At 33.4% G+C, this 22,150-nt stretch overlaps 2 protein-coding genes across 9 annotated transcripts in view; both read right to left on the bottom strand.

Moving 5' to 3' along the window:
- The window catches only part of IMPG2 (interphotoreceptor matrix proteoglycan 2), a 111,291-nt gene extending 107,199 nt beyond the window's left edge, over window positions 1-4,092 (bottom strand). Inside the window, exons 1-2 of the mRNA XM_017504354.2 lie at window positions 2,254-4,092; window positions 1,553-1,801 (exon numbers count right to left, since the gene is read on the bottom strand). Of these exons, the coding sequence (XP_017359843.1) occupies window positions 1,553-1,801; window positions 2,254-2,338 (334 nt within the window). The 5' untranslated portion in view covers window positions 2,339-4,092. The remainder of the gene's footprint in view (window positions 1-1,552; window positions 1,802-2,253) is intronic.
- Window positions 4,093-6,189: 2,097 nt separating this feature from the next.
- The window catches only part of SENP7 (SUMO specific peptidase 7), a 201,395-nt gene continuing 185,434 nt past the window's right edge, over window positions 6,190-22,150 (bottom strand). For 5 of the 8 annotated variants that reach the window (XM_017504344.2, XM_017504349.2, XM_017504350.2 and 2 more), the window contains 8 exons: window positions 20,669-20,791; window positions 15,812-15,904; window positions 15,035-15,159; window positions 13,216-13,268; window positions 11,453-11,496; window positions 11,285-11,353; window positions 10,480-10,630; window positions 6,190-8,051 (listed from right to left, as the gene is read on the bottom strand). In XM_017504344.2, the coding sequence (XP_017359833.1) occupies window positions 7,914-8,051; window positions 10,480-10,630; window positions 11,285-11,353; window positions 11,453-11,496; window positions 13,216-13,268; window positions 15,035-15,159; window positions 15,812-15,904; window positions 20,669-20,791 (796 nt within the window). In that variant the 3' untranslated portion in view covers window positions 6,190-7,913. The remainder of the gene's footprint in view (window positions 8,052-10,479; window positions 10,631-11,284; window positions 11,354-11,452; window positions 11,497-13,215; window positions 13,269-15,034; window positions 15,160-15,811; window positions 15,905-20,668; window positions 20,792-22,150) is intronic. The other 3 variants (XM_017504347.2, XM_017504348.2, XM_017504352.2) reach the window with 1 other exon arrangement.

Genomic DNA, 22,150 nt, shown 5'->3' with positions numbered 1-22,150 from the left:
ATCCCAGCTACTTGGGAGGCTGAGGCAAGAGAATAGCTTGAACCCAGGAGGCAGAGGTTGCAGCGAGCCGAGATCTCGCTGCCACTGCACTCCAGCCTGGGCAACAGAATGAGACTCTATCTCAAATAAATAAATAAATAATAATAAAGTAAAAATCCAGGTGGTAGAAATAAAATCTTGATAAATTATTAACTGTCATTCTCATTCACCTTCAGTTCCTTTATTCTCTTCTCACTGTCTGGAATTTTCCATTTCTGGCATACGCCCTATACCCAAAACGCCAGGTCTATGGACCTCGATTTAAAAAGTAAAAGGAAAGTTTATTGCGTAATATTTGATAGCTCTCAAATACAATCAAAAAATGGAAATACACCCATAAAAAGCTGCCAATATAATACATTGTACTACTTTAATAAACAAAAATATCAAATATATAAATATGTGTAATAGCTGGTATTATATTAAATTTTCACTGTATTTTTAAAACTTTAATGAGAAAGGAAGAACGGAAGGACAGAAAAAGGAAAATGAAGAAGATAAAGTAGCAACTCAGACAGAATGTTCATATAATCCAGTGCCTGGAAAATTCAGGCTTAATAAACATTTGCTGAATTAATGAATTAATGAATAAATGCATGAATTTAAAAGCTTAATTTTACAATCACTTCATCATCTATCTCCACCTTGTTTACTAACATCACATCCATATTATAGCTTTTTATTGGCTCTTGAGCAGCAAAAAGCAAAGTTTGGGAGTCCTTCAAATGTCTAAGGGATATACTAAGGTCAGTAAAGCAATGTTAGTAAATATATGAGAAATGGAATGAATTTACCTAAAAGGGTATGAGATCAAGAATACTGTTTAATTAAAAACAAAATAAAATGTGAGAGTTTATTTCGAAAAATGCCATCATTTTAGATGTAAGAAGTTTTATGTGTACCAACCAGAGAGGAACCAGTGTCAATCTGTAGAATAACTGAACTATAAAATATAGAAACTGATTATATTTTATGTATATAGTAACTATCAATAAATAGGCAAGCAGATAAGTATACTTTCATAAATCTGTTTTGTGGGTATACTTAGGCATTTACTGTAATGAAGAAGTAAAAAGTAATGTAGCCCAAAACATAAACTGGTATTTTTGAAGCGCTTAAAAAGATTTAAGACATTTCCTCTCTGAATATGTTATTGAAATTAATGAAAGACATCATATTGTGACTGTCCTCATGTGAAAAAAGTTTCTTACATAACATACCAAAAGCCTACAAACTCAAATCATGAAAGTGTTCTTCCTTTGGTTAAGTGCATGTCATTATTAAATGATACTATTGCCTTAATTGAAGGGCACTGGGGAAAAAAAATACCTCCTCTCTTAATGTAAACTGTTCTCTGACGTTACATTAATATTATATTCTTAGCAACAGAAAGGTAGTTTTGGCTCAGTCCTGTCTAAATTATCAAAATTTTTGACTTACAATGTTACCTAACAAATGATTGAACTATGTTTGAATTTCACTATGGAGCTGAAGGATTGGGATGTTTGCTTACCTCGAACTTTAAAATACTTCACATGATTTGCCACAGCCTCTGCAACACTTTCATCTGGGCAGATTTTTACTCCATCAGGAAACAGAATAGATCTCCGCCTTCTGAGTAACCACTGTCTCTCAGTTTCTCTGCGGTCCAGAGGCTGTTTCTTTTGGGTAGCTAGAGAAAGGTCTGTTGATTCTTCAGGCAGGAGAAAAGAAACTGCACTCTTGGGTTCTTGGATCTCCTCTAAAGATAAGTAGGTTTGTGCTACAAAGTGAAAGTATAATCAAGTCTTCTGATAATGAAGATACAGTATAAAAGGTAACAAATAAAGAAAAACTGACACTTGTGCTACATTAGGATTCAGAAGCCAATGCTCAAATCATAGGCGTGCACATCTAAGCATAAGGAGGAGTGAAGCATTCAATGTTTTTCCATTTAACTCCCACTCCTTTAATTCAAGATTGTTATCAAAAATCAAGTAAGTATACATCCAATTTCAAAAAAATAAATAAAAGGTTTAAACCAGAATTACCGAAGAGGAGGGAAAACCAAAATTATTGGAAACTTTCTTAAATAGTTTAAATGAAGCAATATCAAAAATTAGTAAAGTAGCATTTGATTCAGTTTCTTACAGAAATCACATCAAATAATGCTATTTTTAAAGAGAATATACTACAGATATGGAAGGATAAAAACAAATGTAGAGTTTTAAATACCTGTTAATGATGGAAAGTCTCCTTCTATCAGGACAAATATCAAAATACCCAAAGAAATCTTCCCAAAAAAAGGAAACATAATCATTTGAGCCAAAACCAAAGGAATGAGGAGAGGACAAAATCCTTAACTGAGCGTCCAAATCCTTGAAACTTCCAATAACAAAGAGTTATAGGAAAGACCTAACATTTAAAAACCTGTGTTTGAGAATGAACAACCACTTCAAAACCATTATAAATTAGCATAAAGAAAAACGGTTGTCCTTTCAAAGCAGCTCTCACTTCTTTTCTGAAATAACCAGCATGCTATAAAAGCAGGTGAGTTAAGCTAATTAGGACAGATGGAGAGAGACAATTTCTTTATTCTAATCTAGCTAGCTAAGCTCTTTACTGACACTCTCCTTGCCTTTAACAAGCAGTCCATTAAGAATAATGTGTTTCACATATAATTCACTGATTTTTCCAGCTTTTCTGAATCTATTAGTTGAACCTGATAGAGTCACATGTTCTCCGGGTTTTCCTAGGGACTAAGATATATAAGCATATAATATTCAGACTGACTATATCTACCTACTTCAATAATACACAGCTACGTACATAACAAATTTAGTTTTTGTAATGAAACTTTCTTGCAAATGTCCTTCCTTGACAGAAAAAAATCACTTATTTTGTCTCCTTCCTTATGTATAAAATAGAACAGAAATAGTAAGCTTATGGTAGAGCTACTGTGCAGATTAAATTAACTAACTAACTTAATCTTCACATTGCTTAGAATAGTGCCTGGAACATATTAAGCAGTTAACATAAATGACAGCTGTGGGATAACTTTGTTGTTTCATTTGCCATCAAATGTGAGGCCCAGTATGTTTATCTATATGATGAACTCTTAACCAAGTAAAGATTTTCTCTGCAGATGAAATTCTCTATATTAGAACAGTTTTTAAATCAAATACAACTAGCAGAAAGCAATTAAATTAGTCAGAATCCCTGTGGAAACTAGGATTTACTATCAAATAGCAATGAAATTATATTTTATTTCATGTTATTGCTGGGAACATTCTCTGGGAAAAAAAAGTGCTTTGTAAAGATCTAAACCACATTTCTCTTGAGATTCCTTGACTAATTGTGTTAGCTAAATCACACTCCATGTTATTTTATGCTTTAGGAAAAGCTCAAGTATATTTTTTTCAATATAGCCTCAAATAAACCACATTTTCAGCCTTTATAAAAGCTAACAAATCTAAATGACCATTAAATACATGTGCATAGTTGTCTTTGCAAAATACTGGTAAGTTCATAAGAAACTTATTTGCCAAATTTATTGTATGAGTAGGAGAAAAAAGCCGAAAATTTTATTAGCTAAGCCAAAGTTTAGTCTTATGAAAAGTTTCATGTTGTCAATTCAGAACAAGGGACAACTCTTAGGTAACAGATATTAGTTGGAAATTATCCTTTTTGACAGCCTTGACCAAAAAGCTAAAAAATCTTCTGAGAATCATAGTAATCTAGAAAGACTGCTGTACTTAGATTGAGAAAACCTGGGCTCAAACCCTGGTTTTATCACTTAATATTCGATTTTGGTAAATAACCTAAGCTCTTTGAGCTGGTTTGCTCACCAAAGAAATTAGGTGTGATAATCTCTACCTGTATCACAGGGTCATTGTTAAGAATTATGAGATACTAAAGTTCTCTGTAAACTAATGTATTTGTATTACTAGTAAACTTTGTAAACAGTAATCATCTTATATTGCAGGTGTTCACAAAGTCCAAAGATGTTTCAAGCTTTGAAATTCTATTTTATTCAACCTCCAAAATAAATTTTCCATTAACTTACATTTAAAATAATTGACATAAAAGCTTCTAAAACATTTATTACATTATGTTCTATAAAATATATAATTTCAGAAACCTGTACTTTAAAAAAAAGTGTAAGAAATTCATCTGGGTTCATTTGTTTCTAAATATGGTCATCATTTTTCAAATTCAATTTAACTTGACCTTTGTTGGATTTGTAACTTTTAACTGCATCACTCTTAGAATAACTGCATCTATGATACAAAGCAGTAGGTGATAGCCATTGTAAGTTTGTATCATAGGAATCCAAAAGCAGGAGTAACTCTAACTAGTAAAAGCAAGGGGCGGGGGTGGGAAGCAGGGGGCAGGTATTTCAGCCGGGCCTTGAATGGCCTACTTGGCATTTCAGTATTTCAGTGGGCAGAGGTAGGGATTGTTAGTGGGAAAAACTAAGGGTTAGGAAAGAAATCTCCAGTCGTGATAAGTAAGGTGGAGAAGTATACTGTTTATACAGAAAACAGGAAGGCCGTTGCTAGAGCAGGATAGGAGCATACAGCAAATAGGTTGGGAATGAAGTCTCAAAAGGTTGAGATTATAGAAGACCTCGAAAGTTTTGGCAGGAATTTTGGATTTTTACTGACAGATGAGGCAGATTTGTTCTATGCTCTAATGTTTAATTACTCAGAAAAAAATATTCCTTGAGTTTGTATTTAAGGGGATTCTTTTTAGGTAATATTTCAAAATCTCATAGGATGGTCTTTGAACCTTTTTTTGGTTCAAGAAATGTCCCAAAATCATAAGCACATGAGAAACTAAACATAAAACTCTGTGCTCTAGAGATAACCAATACAGATTCCTTCATCCAAACTTAGTTACAAATCATTTATTGACTCAACAAAATTGTCTGAGTGTTTACTATACGCTACTAACATACTTAATCGGGAAATGGAAAAATGTTTCCAGTCTTTGAGGAGCTTACAGTCTAAAGAGAAAAACATGTATACAAATAATATTTAAAAAGTAATTAGAGAAGTATATACAAACTGTTGCAGGGGAGCAGGAGAGGGAATGAAGTATTGTTTGAATAGGTGTAGGGGTAGTAACATTTGAGTTCAATTTTGAAAAAATAAAGTCCACAAGAATTGGTGAAAAGGGATGGCAGGACAATGTCACAACACCCACTCCACACAAGCATCTTTAGACTTGGGTTCAAAGTGACATTCACACTCAGGGGACAAAACATGGCTCCAGGCTTACTTTGTAGAAAATTACGGCACAGGAAACAGTGTTATAATAATAATTTCAAGTAAAGTACATCTTCATCTGGAGTCTTTATAGGAGTCCTGACTGATTTTTTCAGCCCCCAAGAAGGATGCACTAAGTTGTCATAGAAGAGACCACCTGGGTGGGAGCAGGCCACAGAAGCAGACAGAAGCCTCATACACACAGAACCATGGCTCTTAACAATGCAAGGGCAAAGCTTCCAAATTTCCAAAGGGACAAGCTTAGTTACAAGAGACTGCAGGGGGAAGAATCTAAACACACGAGTGAATAACTTTATACAACTGCAAAAGTAGAGGACGATGGAAAGATGAAAACAGAATACAGGCTGGAACAAGATAAAGGACAGGATCTCTATGCCAAGTTGAAACCCCTTTTTCCTCTTGCCACAAAAGAAGTCGATTTCAAAAGGTTAACTTTTTTAAAGTCGTAATTAGGTGATTGGATATGATTTATATAATAACTCCTTTTTTTACATCCCAAGAGCTGTAAATTTAAAATAATATTATCTTCTCTAGGAAGGCTTGCTCTGTTCACTAACGACCCTCTCACCACCTCTCTACCTCCTCTCACTAACACACACACACCCCTCTCTAGCTCAGCTCCTTCCTGCATTCCCAAAGAAGCCCTATGGTTGTTCTTACCGGAGGATATTTTAAATGTTCACATGACCATAAATGACTCAGGAACAAAAGCTGTCATTCATTTCTTGTGCCTAGCAAAATGCCTACCAGTATATGTTAAATAATTTCCCTGAACTGAAATGACACTCAAACTATATGCTTAATAAAATATGAAGAAAAATTAATGTAAGCATCAATTTCACGATATGCACAGAGCAGCATACAATTGGAAATTTACTTCTAATGGTAGCTCATGTTTCTTAAGAAAAAAATTACACCTCAATTTAATGAACTGGAAATATGTTTAATATAAAACATTGATATCCTCAAAGCATTATTTGCACATTAATTTAGGAAAATGAATTTTAAACAATTTTCAAAACACGATAAAGGACAGTGGTATCTTTGAAGAACACACAAACAAAAACGTTAAGAAATCACAAGATGTCTTATACACTTGCTTTCCCAAAAGTAGATGTACAAAACAACAGTCAGCTTTAAAAGTGCCCCCCAAACACACACAAATTGGGAAAGAAAATATGTAATTATAGCCATCTTTATATGAAATCTCCAAAAGACAAATATCTTTGTAATAATATAAAGATAGTGATAAAATCAACAAAAGCTAAGGATACTGAGGCTTAAATGACCACCTCAATTCACATGATTTTGAAATAAAACGTTCAGACTTTCTAGCTTTATCTAAAATTGCCTTTGCTTCACTGCTTTACATAGTTATAATGTAAATCCAAGGGATGCTTAAAACAGAAGATTAAAATAATATTGTTAAAAAACATTTTTCTTATCTGAGAAAATACAATATAATTATATCTCCCTCAAAATATTCCTGATAACATTAGAAAGTTCTGAAGTGTTTAATCATATATAATGCCACCATCATCACATGAATTCAGAACTGTTACCTGAATACTTAATAAAAAATTAAGCTCCATGAGTATCATAGGTCTCTAAAAACTATGTTTAAAAATATAAAAGCAATGAGAGCAATCTGGCTTTGCAGATGAATACTGGGTAAACTGAGTTATAAAATTATATATTTAATTCTAACCATTAATAAATAGGACTGAGGGTTTTCTTTGTTAAAGTTATGAGGACACCAATTTTATCTTCTATATTACAGAAACTATACATATATTCAATGATAATGAAACAGTGAATATTTATATAACTATACCTCAAATAAACTAAGTTGAGCTACAAGTACAATTTTTTAAAAACTATTTTGGACAGCTAAAATTTTTTGTTGTAGGTTTACCCTGAACAAATGAACTAAATTATACCCACATATGACATCAAAAGAAATGAAAAAAATAGAGCTGAGTAACTGCATTTAGCAATTGAGAATAATAAGCTGCACCTTAAAAGAGCGAATTTTTATCATCTTCCTAACATTACGAATGTCTTTTTGTTACATACAGAAGGGATGCCGTAAATGGCATTTTCTGAAGCCTTGATACTAAATTCTTTTTTTAAAAAATACACAGTATTCATACTGCATGCTTGAGCTGCAAAGAATAGAATTACAATATGATGTGACTTGTCAACAAATTTGACAAGCATTGGGGCTGGCACCAGGGAGGCTTTAACTCCCCTCAACACCCAGTTATGTGGAAGTACAGATCACATAAGTTTTATTATCTACAAAAACATTCCCACATTACATATACTATTGCATAATCCAAGCATATTTACTCAGAAAAATATGAAATATTTATAAAATTTTAATTTATATCTAATAAGTTTATCTATATCACCCCCATTCCCACTCCATCTATGAGATCCCAACAACTCTAATAATATATCTCATGTATTTTAAATAATGTTCCAATGACTTATAAAACTACGGCAAGTTATTTTCTTCTCTGTGAGCTGGCTAACACAAATGCTGGTAAGAGGCTTTCCAGTAATCTTAGAGAACATCTGTGTCATGTTTGTACAGATTAACTAGCTACTGCTGCCCTTCTGTTGCTGTAAATGAAGTTTTAAGATGAGCTCTCGAATATCTTCCCGTTTGGTCTTTATTACATGACGAGGAAACCATTTCTCCAAATGAATTGGAAGTTCAAAGTTAACAATAGGATCCTAATGAGAAAAAAGAAAGAGTGCAATCACTTTGGCAACATAATTTCACATTTGTTTTAATTTCATTTTTACAAGAAATAAGAAATTGCTAACTTTTAAAACAACAATTTTATTAAAATATAATTCACATAATACACTTCACCAATAGCATACAATTAAGCATTTTTTATTATATTCACAGTATAACCATTTCCACAATCAATTTTAGAACATTTTTATCAAATTGTTAACTTTTAAACATCAAAATTAAATACTCTGTTCTGCTACAGTGTTATGTTTAAATGAATCAGCACAAACAGAATTGGTAAACAGTGAATGATTCAGAATAATAAAGTTGGTTTTATCACAATTTTTCCCAACATGTTAAGACTTTGAAACTATTAAAGAGAAAGCCTTAGTAGTAAATGAAAAATCTCAGATTGAAAATGAAAAATCCTGCAAAGTGCCCTCTTTCAGTGCAAGAAATAGCTGATTTAATGGCTTCAAGAATCACTATCATTTCAATTATGTTAAGCAAACAGGAAATTGCAACAGACATTCCCTCTGTGTTTAAAAAAAAAAGATTTCTGTATAGGGCTCACCTTAGCACATGTTTATAAACTTAATGGAATTATTAGAAGCCAGATGTAAGAAGGACACATCTTAAAGAAGGAATTAAGAGCCCAAGGGTGTAAAGCTGAAAGGAGGTACTGACTATGAGTCCAGGAGCAAATGGTGGTGGAGATTTACTGCGCTAATTTTTTTATTAGAAGTAATATTATTTTTATTAGGGCTTAATTACAAACAAAGTTCCATAGGTTTTTAGTGGTCTGCCTTAAGCCCATGTTTTAAGCCTAAGCTATCTTATATTCGTTCATCAAATTTGCAAAACACGAGTCTTAGACTTTTTAGGGTTTTCCCAGGAATCTTATATGGTGCTTCATCCTGTATTAGATGTATATTCTACTGACTGGGCTATGTAAAGTAGAATTATGCAACAAACTCATAACATGTTATGTAATAAGGCAATGTGAATATTCAAAACACAAAATCAAATCTATTTGGAAAGGGTATGAGAGGGCCCAAACCTGACACCCTATGATGAAGTTCTAGTGTGGAATAAAAAAGGGAGAAAAAACCCACCATAATAGATATATAATGATTTCCAAAATTTATACTATTTTTTACTATATATTATCCTTCCTCTCTAATATTAAAGACATCAAAAAGTTGTAGCTTCATACTACAACCCTCATGCTTTCAAAGTGCCATTAAGCATCCTCCAAGCAGACTTCTGGTCAAAAACATCCTTTACTAGACTCATCTTCATACATTATAATGGCAATGACTGAAATAACAAGCTAACAGTTCAAAAAGCAAAGAGTGATTCCTTGCTATTTAAAATTTCATCTTTAATATTGCTACAGTCCTACAAAGTCTCTGTGAGCTAGAAAATAACAGCCATGTTTGTCATTGTACTTCTCCAGTTACAGTTTTCTGAGCTTCTTGAAGAAACAGGTCTTTTCATTTTAGAAAATTTTCTTTAAAATACTGTCTCTGCCCTATTCTCTCTCTTTCTCTCCAATTCTTCTGGGACTCCAATAACATGTAAATTATACCTTTTGACTGTTTCATATTTGCCTCTTAAGCTGTGTTCTCATCTTCACATTCTTTTTTGTCTCTGGACTATAGTTTGATATTTTTTATTGTCCTTTCTTTAAGTTCACTAACCCTATCTTCTACTGCATCTAGTCCTCTATTAAACCCAATCAATAAGTTCTTAATTTCAGATATATCATTACACATCTTCAGCTTTAAAATGTCTATTTGTTTTTTGTTTTTGGTATACTCCATGTCTTCAACCATTTGTTTCATCTTTGGCTTTATTTTCTCTAACCTATTAATCAAATCATTTTAAAGTTCTTATCTGCTAATTACAGTATCTGCATCACCTGTGGATTTTTTTTTTTTTAAGTCTTGATTACGTGTAACATTTGCCTGCCTCTTTGCTTGCAGTGATACAGTCTGGCTGCGCTTCCATCCAAATCTCATCTTGCATTGTAGTTCCTGTAATACCACTGTGGTGGGAGGGACCTGGTGGGAGGTAACTCAATTACGGGGGTGGTTCCCCCCATGCTATTCTCATGATAGTAAGTTCTCATGAGATCTGATGGTTTTATAAGGGGCTTCCCCCTTCACTCAGCTCTCATTCATCTCCTTGCTGCCCTCATGTGAAAAATGACATGTTTGTTTCCCTTCCACCATGATCGTAAGTTTCCTGAGGCCTCCCCAGCCATGGTGAACTGTGAGTCGATTAAACCTCTTCCCTTTATATATTACCCAATCTCTGGTCTTTATTCACAGCAATGAGAACGTACTATTACATCCATTAACTTGTGACTGTATGGTGGTAACTGTGAATTTAAAACTTATCTATATCTTCACATACCTTGAAGAAGCTTTCCACATATTGCAGTAAATATACTCCACAATCACTGCTATTGTCCTGTTTAGGAACTTTAGGGCATAGATCCACCATGTTTGTTTTGCTGAATTCACGATGAGTTTTTAGCTTAACTTCCCACTCTACCTCTAAATACCTGAAATGATCAACAGAGTGTCTAAAGTTGAAATCTCTTTTATCAGTATGCAACATTTTCACAAAGGCAGAAAAATGTTTGTTGCCAGATGTGCTGTTGAGCCAAATTTCCAGACTGAATTTTACCAGTGCAACCTATATTTTATGAGCCTTCACGAGTGCTACTTTAAAGAAAATATGTAATGTGATTTTCAAACTAAAAGCTAAACTTGTTTCAACAACTCAACTTTCACAACTCGACAAAGAAATCAGTTTAAAAGTTTCATCATTAGTTTTTTCCAAGTACTACAGTAAATTACAAAATTACATATACATACATACATATATACACACACACACATAATGATACAAATGTGGAAGAATTCTTATTTTTTTCTAAAGTGGTATTTTTGATACTCAATACAATGCTTCTTTGTAAAACTATGCTTTTTGTTCAATTATGAATACAAATTCTGAATTTACCTTTGATCTAATCCTTTAGAAATATTAATACTTGAATATTAACAGAAGATATTTATTATTGATTAAATTTATAGGCTTGTTTAAATAGATAATAAAATATAATTCTTGATATCTTTTCAATAATTCTTAAGGTAACTTCAAAATCACTAAGGCTTTAGATAACAGACTGAATGGTAAAATTCTCATTACTTACTCTCGTAAATTCTGAACTGTGTTTTGTATAGAAGCAGCTTTCAAGGAGTCTAGTATAAGAATACATGGCCTATGAAAAGCAAAGGACAAAATCCAGATTTATATACTTGTGTACAAAGTATATCTAAATACCTGAAAAAACTGTATTATTATTATAGCATGTACCTACCTTTTACACATTTTCTTTGGTACTGACATATTCAACTCGGTACTCTGAAATAACAAATTTTTATGACTGCAATTAAAGCTATTTTGAATAACTTACTATTCTGTTACTATTTTAAAGTGTTTCAAACTTTGAAATTAAAATTTCAAATAATAGTTATCTTCATCATCTAAAGTGAACTAACTTCATTTTCCATGAATTTATTGATTTATTTTATTATACAGGTAAAATGGTAGGTTATGTACTTTTACATGTGGTCTCAAGTAGTTAAGGAGTTTTAACTTGTCCTAAAAACCAATCTGGAACTTTAATTACTTCCATTCCAAGTTATTTTCTTAAACAAAGGTAAACAAGTTAATTTAACGTGTTTTTACATACATTCTCTAATTCAATTCATGACATCAGTAGAGACATATTTCTTCTCTTTGAAGCACAAGATGCAGAACATTAATCTATATTAAGGGAAAGGGGATGGGGAATTTTGTTTTGTTCATGTTGTTTGTTTTCTTCATAAGTTTGAGAAACCACAGATCAAACAGATTTATTTAATGCAGACCTTCTCAGTGCCTTTATTATTTTAATATACACAATGGTTCTCTAAGACAGAAAGAGTACACAAAGTTTGCCCAACTTAATTGACCTTAGAATCCTGCTCATCATGAACTGCGTCTTAGAATGAATATTCCAAGAAACTCAATTTGAGAAATCTGGTTCTAGAGGCAAGAAGGAATGGTCCTATTCTACCACTGTGACTAGCAAGAAAAGAAATCTTCCTTTATAAGAAGTGACAGTATCAGTGACAGTAAATACATAGGACTATGTCAGGGACTCTGTTGCTATTTGTACATACAAAAAAAAAGAGCATTAAGTGGCAATCTTAATCAATTAGAACACTGAACCTAGACTATGCAGATCAGTTTGGAGCTCCAAATAAAGAAGAGTTAATGAACTAAGGAGTTACATGGATTCACTCTTAGTCCACTTTGAATGATTTTTACCAGAACTTTCTGGCTGGGCGTGGTGGCTTACGCCTCTAATCCCAGCACTTTGGGAGGCCAAGGCAGGTAGATCACCTGAGGTCAGGAGTTTGAGACAAGTCTGGCCAACATAGTGAAACCCCATCTCTACTAAAAAAAATAAAAAAATACAAAACAGCCAGACATGGTGGTGGGCACTTGTAATCCCAGCTACTCGAGAAGCTGAAGCAGGAGAATCACTTGAACCTAGGAGGGGGAGGTTGCAGTGAGCTCAGATCGCACCACTGCCCTCCAGCCCGGTCGACAGAATGAGACTCTGTTTCAAAAAAAAAAAAAAAAAAAAAAAAAAAAAAAAAAAAAAAAAAAAAAAAAAAAAAAAAAAAAAAGAAAGAAAGAAAGAAAGAAAGAAAGAAAGAAAGAAAGAAAGAAAGAAAGAAACAAGGCAAGAAACGAACCTACAATATGCTTAAGATTATTAATTACCTAAGTTCAACAAGTTACTGACAAAATAAAGAATAAAAGTAAATCTGATCCTTAGAAATTTGAAAAGTAGTTAAGAAAGATGAACATCAGATAAACTACTAAATAATTTAGTTAAAGCAAGCTAAACAGATACAATAATAACTTATCTTGTTCTCTTCCCCAGCCCAACAAAAACTGTCAAAGAATCATAAAGCAAACAATCTAATGATGTGCCAGCACAGTCCACCTAGCTATGCTCTATGTTATAGATAACATTATTATATTCATGAGTTTTCCTTCCTTCCCATCTGTAAAGAACACACTTACTTGGGAATCCTCTGTACTCAAAGACAGTGTCGAAGTAGGATGTAGATCATTATCTAGTTAGAAATAATTAAGCAATTATAAGTGTTTATTGTATGTTTTTATACTGGTAACTTAGATAAGCTTAAAATTATAATTTTTATGCAGTTACTGGATGCACAGTAAAAATACCTGAGATCTATTTAATTTTTTTCATGACAAATGTTATAAATAAAATTCAATCAACAGGTAGTTAAAACTGACAATGGTTGGCTGTTATCAAATAACAGGTAAGCCGCAGAGCCATGATCTGAAATACTAGTTAGCTAGGCAAATTCCCTATAAAAAGACAATCTTCAAAGACAGCTCATTAATCAAAATGTCTGCTGTTTAATACAGAAGGTAGTTAATTTGCCTAATAATGGTGCTTCTAACTATGATCACAGAGTTTTGTAAAAGTATGTATTTGAGGCTTAATAGGTTTCAAGATAATCAAACATAATCAGTTGCTTCATCAGTTTATCTTTTTCCCCATGTAGGTTTTGGCCGGTATTAATGGTAAAGGCTATTTTTCATTTGGCTTACTGTTTAGGCTACAGCTATAAAACATTTAATTTTGTTATTTTTCTTCTCAAAGAAAGTAGGCTTATTTACTTTAGATTTTGGCTTGTAGGAAAACTCATGGAAGAATTAAGAAAGATCCTATATTACCTAGCCAAATTAACAGAGTCTACAAGAAATTACATTAAGTAAAAATGGGGGATTTCAAGCTACGCCTGGAGATCTATGGCATGAATTCTTAGTCATGTTAGCAAAGCTAGTGTATTTTTTTAAATGTTATAATATTGTTAATTAGCTAGATTTTGTCACTCCATAATGTATATATATTTCAAAACATCATCTTGTAACCACATGTGGCGTAATCCCAATACTTTGAGAGCCTGAGGTGGGAGGACTGCTTGAGGCCAGGAGTTCCAGACCTGCCTGGGCAACTTAGTGAGATCCTGTCTTTACAAAAAAAAAATTAAAAATGAGCCAGGTATGCTGGTACACCCTTGTAGTCCTAACTAATCAGGAGGATCACTTGAGTCCAGGAGTTTGAGGTTACAGTTAGCTATGATGGAGCCACTGCACTATACCAAGACTCTGTCTCTTTAAAAAAAAAAAAAAAAAAAAAAAAAAAAAAAAAAAAGAGTAATATCTCAAAATCTAAGTTTGCCAAAACACTTATTGTCAACTTTGAAAAAAAAAAAAAAAAAGGGATGTTGTACATAGTAAATACATGTAATTTTACCTGTCAATTTTTTTAAGTTAAAACTAAAAAAAAAAAAAAAAAAGGGATGTTGTACATAGTAAATACATGTAATTTTACCTGTCAATTTTTTTAAGTTAAAACAAGTAAAAAATGCCAATGGAAATAATAATAATACATGAAAATAAACATAAAATTTAGGGTAGTGGTTACTTCTGGATTAAAGAAAGAGAAATGGGAGTGGTCACAGAGGAGATTATTATATTGGAAAAGTTTTAATTTCTTAATCCAGATGAAATGGGTACTGATGTTGATCATATTAATTATACTTTTTTATATGTTTGAAATATTTCATAATAAAATAATTAGTATTTTAAGTGCTATAATAAAACTTGATACAACAGTACAACTTCAGAATTTCATTTTGTCTATAACGAGGCTATCATAAAAATTTCAGGTTTTTTTTATTCTTCCGGCTAGGTAGGTTCAATGATAATAAATAACTATACTACCTTTAACTTCATTTGTTCCCTGTAACCATTATATTACTGTCATCATTATTAAAAACACGATCTATGTTAAGGATGTCACCTATTGTTTTGTTGTCATGCTGGGACTGCTGAGCCTGGGACTGATGGGATGCAGTTTGTGGAAAATCTTCATACACAACTTCTTCTAACCACGGAAAACAAATGACTGCGAGATACCAGTGAGACCTGTTGAAAAAGAACTACAGTCTTAATACCATGCAAAGTCCAAACAATGTAGAATATCTTCTACAGATACATTTTGAGAAAGTGGGTATAACCTTTCATATTAATTTTGAAGACATCCACTATAATATCTCACTACAATATAGACAATACATACCAAAACTAATTAAATATCCAGAGTTACAAAGGCATAAGTAACACTATTTAGAGTAACATCTGAGTAATTCAAACTTATTTACTTTCATACAAGTGTTTCCTATTAAGGATTTGCCTTAATAAATGGACTCACAGCATTACCTTTTTCATGTTCGTGCTTGAAGAGTTTGTTTTCTTAAGTATATGAAGATTCACCCAAAAGTATTTTTATTTTTTATTTAGAAAATTTTTTCTTAAATCCAAACAAAAAAAATTCAATGTCTCAGTCATTATAGTCTTGTGGTCATTTGTAATTTTTTTTCACTACTTTTACAACATAACCATTGTCAAACTAAAATCCAAGATACGGAATTCATTGTCTTAGCTACTTTTATTTTAGAAAATTAAAATAATACCTGAAATGTATGTGCCCATGATTTTTACTGATTATGAATCTAAAAACACCACAAATTTTTTTTTCTGCTTTCCAATACGTTTTTAAATAATCTGAAATACTTACGACTCATTTACAGGTACAAAGATGTAATCTTTATTAAAAATGTTTATGTGACGAGTCCAAGTTCTTACTCTTTTATGTCTTCTCTGTGCCATTCTGAGAATATGAAAGATAGATTTGATATATCAAATATTTTTAAGATAAGGACTTCAAGAGGCATTTTTATATACTGAAATATCTTAGACTGACTTAGTTTAACCATCTTCTTTTTTTTTTTTTGAGACGCAGTTTTGCTCTTGTTATCCAGGCTGGAGGCAATGGTGTGATCTCAGCTCACCGCAACCTCCACCTCCTGGGTTCAGGCAATTCTCCTGCCTCAGCCTCCTGAGTAGCCCATCTTCTCTAAGATATATCATATTTAATACATTATAAATATATCCCCTTATAGTATCTCCTGGTTATTCCTAAATTTAATAACTAAAACCAATAATGAAATGGGCAGAAAAAAGGCAGGAATTTATTAAATGCTTTTTAGATTCCAAAAGTGGCTCAGTAACTTAGTACAAACACAGTTAAATCTATTTATTTTGCTTAGCTCCATCTGGGCATGATATAAAACACTGTCATTAAACCTGAACAGAATTCTCCAACTGTTACATCTATGATTAGGGAGGTTTTAAAACTCAATGGGCTGAGTGTGGTAGCTCACGCCTGTGATTCCAGCTACTTGGGATGCTAAGGTGGGATGATCACTTGAGATCAGGAGTTGAAAGCTAGCCTGGGCGACATAGTGAGACTCCTGTCACTAAAAATATAAAGAAAATTAGTCAGGGTGGTGACACACACCAATAGTCAGTCCCAGCTACTCAGGAGGCTTGCTTAATCTCAGGAGTTTGAGGCTGTGATCACACCGGTGCACTCTAGCCTGTGTAACAAAGCAAGACCCTATCTCTAAAAAATAATCAGTTAATTTAATTAAAAATCTTAATGGAGGAGGAAAAACGAAGCTTTTATTCTTAGATTTTTTTAAATAAAATTCATCTCCCTTCCTTTCATACACAAGGAAATGAAACTACAGGATGACATTAAATGTACCCACCACTCATCCATCTTTCCTTTCTTCAACAAATATTTCTTAGGTTCAACAAATACTTATTAGGTTCCTAAAAACAAATAATAAAACTCACCTACATTGCTCTAGAAGTATTCATAATCTAATAAGGGCAGAAAAAATTATGACAAATAACTAAAATGTGTCATAAGAGGTACAAAGGAATTATGGTAAAGCAGTAGTCTCCAACCTTTCTGGCACCAGGGACCAACTTTGTAGAAGACAATTGTTCCAGGGACAGGGCTAGGAGGGATGGTTTCAGGATGTACTGTTCCACCTCGGATCATCAGGCATTAGTTAGATTCTCATAAGGAGCGCACAACCTAGATCCCTCGCATGCACTGCTCACAATAGAGTTCATGCTCCTGTGAGAATCTAATGCTGCCACTGATCTGACAGGAGGCAGAGCTCAGGTGGTAATGCTCGCTCACCTGCTGCTCACCTCCTGCTGTGCTGCCCGGTTCCTAACAGGCTATGGACTGGTACCAGTCTGTAGCCCAGGGGTTGGGGATCCCTTCGTTAAAGTATCTAAGATAGCCACCTTGAACAGGGTTGGCTTGCACACATACAAATACTACTTTTTTTTTCTTTACCTAATCAGGGGAGTTAAGGAAGAAAGATATAAAACCAAGTTTGGCTGTCAAAAAAAAAAGGTTTTAGGAAGGAATAAAATGACATTTAACAGGGGGATAAAGGTGGTATGTGAATTCTGGCTCAGTCTCTTGGATGAAACTCTTATTGAAGAAAAAAAAGCAAACCATTAATTTCTTAATTTTTATCAAGTAATATAGGAAACTGAAATCGTTGCCCCACCTTGTTCATCTAAATAATACCTAACCAAAACCATATGAGTAAACATCAGGAGTAACATAGGATCGAGAATGAGCTCAAAGATGTGACAGCAATTAGACACTATGTGGAAGACTAGCCACATAAAAAAATCAAAGTCACATGTTTATTGAATTTTCTCATTTCAGAAGGACCCAACCATTACAATGACTATAAACAATTACTTTCAACTAGTACATAATCTGTTAATTTGTTTTCTATTTGAAAATCTTAAGGATAGACATCTGGTTTTATGTTTATGTTGGTATTTGGCAGATTTCCTGATTATGCTAACCTTATTTGATTGAGAATACATTAGACATAGAATGAGGCAAGGAGGATAGGAGAAAATATGAGGGCCAAACATAATCTCTTATTCCCAGTTCCTGTGTAGAAAATCCTCAACTAAATGTTTAACAGTTCTTTCAGTAATCAATAATGGGCACTATTATCATCTCGTATTTTTAGTTCCTACTATGTTCCAAGCACTGGGCAGGGCACTGGGGATAGAGTGGAAAATAAGACAAAGTCCCTAACTTCATGTAGCTTCAAATGAGAAACAGAAAACGAAGAATCAAACAAACAAAATGATTAGGGATCGTGCTGTGAAACAAATTTTTTAAATGCCAGGATAAGTTGTTTCAGGCAGAAAATAGGAAAGAGTTTAGCATATTTGAAAATGGAAAAGAGGTAGGCTGAACTTAAGTATGGAAACGAGGAAACAATGTTATGAGATGAGTTTAAGGAGAGGGAAAAAAGTCAGATCTTGCAAGATCTCATGAAGCATGGTAAGGAGTCTGCCGCTTCCCAACACTAGTAGTTTGAGCCTTTTGTTGTGGATTTATTGGCCATTGGAATTCATATCTCTTGCTGCTCTGATGGCTTTTACAAACTGATTTGTAGGGATTCTTTGTGTAAACACTAATGCTTATTCTGATATATCAAATTGTGTGAATACTTAACAGACCAAGCATTAGTATTCACACATTTCGTGTGTGTGTGTGTGTGTGTGAGTGTGTGTGTGTGTGTGTGTGTGTAGTATCTAGTATCTTATCCATCTTACCCTAGAGGATGCCACTCATGTAACTTGGTTTTTATTATGTATATAACAATAAAGTATATATCTATTTTTTTAAAAAATCTTCGTAATATAGCAGAATAAACTGCTTTCATTTCCTTAGTTTGAAGGTGGGTATACCAAATTCACAATCTCTACATTGAATAATCTTAAAATAAAACATGAGATTAAGTGCATGATACAAATCATTAAATTCTGTATACATAAAAAAGAAAAGGAGGGCATCAGAAATGTTATCTAATGTATTTAATAAATCTTCCCCTTCCATATATCCCTCTCCACTAGCCCTGACTATCAAAAATATTTTCAAATTGCTGTTTTCTCCTTAATTGATCCTGGTAGATTTTTCCATCAGACAAATTCCAAACCTACAAAGCCACTTAAAATAGAGCTGACTGTACAACCCAGTTTGTCTAGGAAGCCCTAATATATACACACTCATTGCCTAGTGTATCCACTAACAGAGCCTCCTGTTATTCTCACAAGCATCCCAATTTGGACCATAAATTACATAGTCACAACACTATGAACAACAGAAGGAGTAACCTTGAAATTGGAAAGCTACACCCAACTTTGGAAAACTTACATAACTTCTCTAAGCTTCAATTAATAAAGACAATGACAAGAATACTATAGAATCAAATAGCTTTATGTTCACTGTCTTAGTTTCTGGCAGGCACTCAATAAATATTAATTAGTCTCCTATTCCTACCTTCTTTCTCCAACAATATATCCAATTCAAGCAGTTTATCCATTAATCCTCTTCTAACTTGTTTATTATTCCTATTATTTTAATGAGATGAAACAAACTCTCATAGCCTTTTTTTTAAAGCAGTCTAATACAATAAAACTTTGGACTAGAAGTTAGAAGGTAAAGATTTAAGTACCAACCAGTTCTGCCATTCACTAGCTGTTCATCTTAAGTAAAATTTATTAATCTTTATTAGACTGCTTCCTTATCTGAAAAATTGGGATATAGTTTAGATGCCCTATTGAAAGGCACTGTCATGATAGAAAAAACTGAAATAATGTCAATAAATTGTGTTGTAAACTGTAAAGCAGTACACAAATGTTTACACTAACTTTTTAACTAATAACTAAATTTTATTATGAGTCTACTCAAATAGATCATACAAATTGTTAAGCATGGGAAATGGGTGAAATGCCTCATGCTGCAACAACTATCCAAGTTTCTACTGTCTAAGAAATACCTTCTTTGTGCCTATCCCTACACACTGCTCCACAGTTTTAGTATTAACCAAAAACATTCTTGGGCAACAATCAGCTAAATCGTGCAAATATGGTATTTCATATAATGTTGCATTGGCTTAATTAACTAGTCTGTCACTGGGGGTCCAATCAGGAAAACCAAAACAACCCTATATAACAGAATGTAATGCAGGAAACTGGCTACAGCATTACAAAAAAAACCCCACAAAGCCAAAAAAGGGGACAGTGAGACAGCCAAAGATTAGCATAGGAGGAAACTGCTGTACCTGCAGGGTAGAGAAGAGCAAAGAGAAGTAGCAGCTCCAGATGGAAGCTGGAGTTACAGCAGGTCTGTCCTGTGAGAGGTGGACTCACAGAGGAAATACGGCCACTGCCCAACGCAAAGAGAGTAGGGAAGAAATAAACTAGCTTCTTTCTTCGTTGCCCTCCAACTTCCAGGATTTCCCCCAGGGACATGCAATTTAAATGAAGACTGCAAGTGTCAGCCTTCCTGTCATAGGCAGCAAAACAGTGGAAAGATGGGAAATGGCTCTCACGGCAAACAGACCCAGGACCTACACAAATGGTAGTACTGCCCACTCTAGGAGATACTATAAAGAAGCCATTTTACTAGAAGCATTCAAAAAGAATATATTTTCTCTTAAAACTTAAGTACATTCAAGGGTTAACTTACGAAAGATTTGGATTCTCTTCTGTTAAATTATTTTCCTTTCTTGTCAAGCATTTATAGAAAAAGCTACTAAAAATGTGACTTCGTTCAACAAGTTCATCTGATGCCTTCTCCAATATAAGATACCTGTAAAGTAGTAACCCAAAAATAGCCAATTATTTTTAGATTTTACTTGGCCTTCCGTCAGTTGTCTTATGTGTTCTAGAAATTTTTTTCATCTGTTTAGATTCAAAGCAATCTTGCAGTTTCCTCTGACTTCAGCTTTCAGTTTGGTTAGTTACCTAGACTTCCATCATGTAAAGCAAAAATTACTCACTTATTCATTTAATTAACAAATATTTATAAAATTCTTAACATGTGCCAAATACCATGTTTATACTAGAGACACAAAACAAGAGGGAAAAAATAAAGTATCTGCCCCTGTAGAGCCTATAATCCAGAAGAGTGAGAGTAGAAAATACTAATCAAATAATCATATACTCAAACATAAAAGTGAAATTATGACACTGCTAAATAAGTCTAGAAAAATGTTAATAACTGTGATATGATTCATTTCTAAATTCTTAATCCCTTCCTGTACTAACACAATCCTTCCATATAAGCTCATAATTCAATCACTAAGTAATTAACTCTTTCATAACTAGAAAACTCTGCTATTCTTAATAGTTTATGCAGGCTTGAAAAGGTGCAACTGTTTTCTAAAAATGGAGTAGCTAGAGTTTGCAGATCAGAATAATGGAAAGGAAAGAGCTATACAGAGAACTCCAGACAGCCGCAGAGAGTCCTCCTCAAGTATTTAGCAGGGTATGAATCGCTCAATGTATGTGAGGAAAGTATCCAGGGGCAGGGAAAGAACTACTCAAAAAGATTAGAGGGAATGACGCCACATGTTCACAGAGTCCAAGAATGGTGCATGTTGCTATCAGCCAGAATGGAAACCTCGTAATTCCTGAGACATTGGGTAGAGTACTCAAAAAGGTCTTTCTACAGTAGTAAGATTAAGTTGTTGGCCTCATATAACAAATCTTAAAGGCATCAAACTTTTTCAAAATAATTTTACTGTGTCCCAAAACAAAATTCAAGTATTTTGATAAATATAAAAATATCCAGCATCCAATAAAAATATTACCAGACATGCAAAAGTGCAAAGAAATATGACTCATAATGAAGAGAAAAATCAGTCAATTGAACCCAGAACTAACAGAGATGTTAGAATTAGCAGAAAAGAATATTAAAAGTTATAACTGTATTTCATATATTCAAAAGGAAACATGGAAGGTATAAAAGAGATCCAAATTGAATTTCTAGAAATTAAATCTACAATATCTATAAATATAATGTGGGATTCTGACCTGAGTCACTGGAATAAAGATTACTAGTACAGATTCCTGGTGGATCCAAGATGGCCGTTTAGGAACAGCTCAGGATTGCAGCTCCCAGTGAAAGCGCAGAGGGTGAGTGGACGCCGTGTTTTTATTGCCCACA

Source organism: Cebus imitator, unplaced genomic scaffold, assembly GCF_001604975.1.
Source record: "Cebus imitator isolate Cc_AM_T3 unplaced genomic scaffold, Cebus_imitator-1.0 Scaffold321, whole genome shotgun sequence".
NCBI classification, from domain to species: domain Eukaryota; kingdom Metazoa; phylum Chordata; class Mammalia; order Primates; family Cebidae; genus Cebus; species Cebus imitator.
Note: the sequence above shows the minus strand (reverse complement) of the source record. Positions and strands in the feature narration are given on the sequence as shown.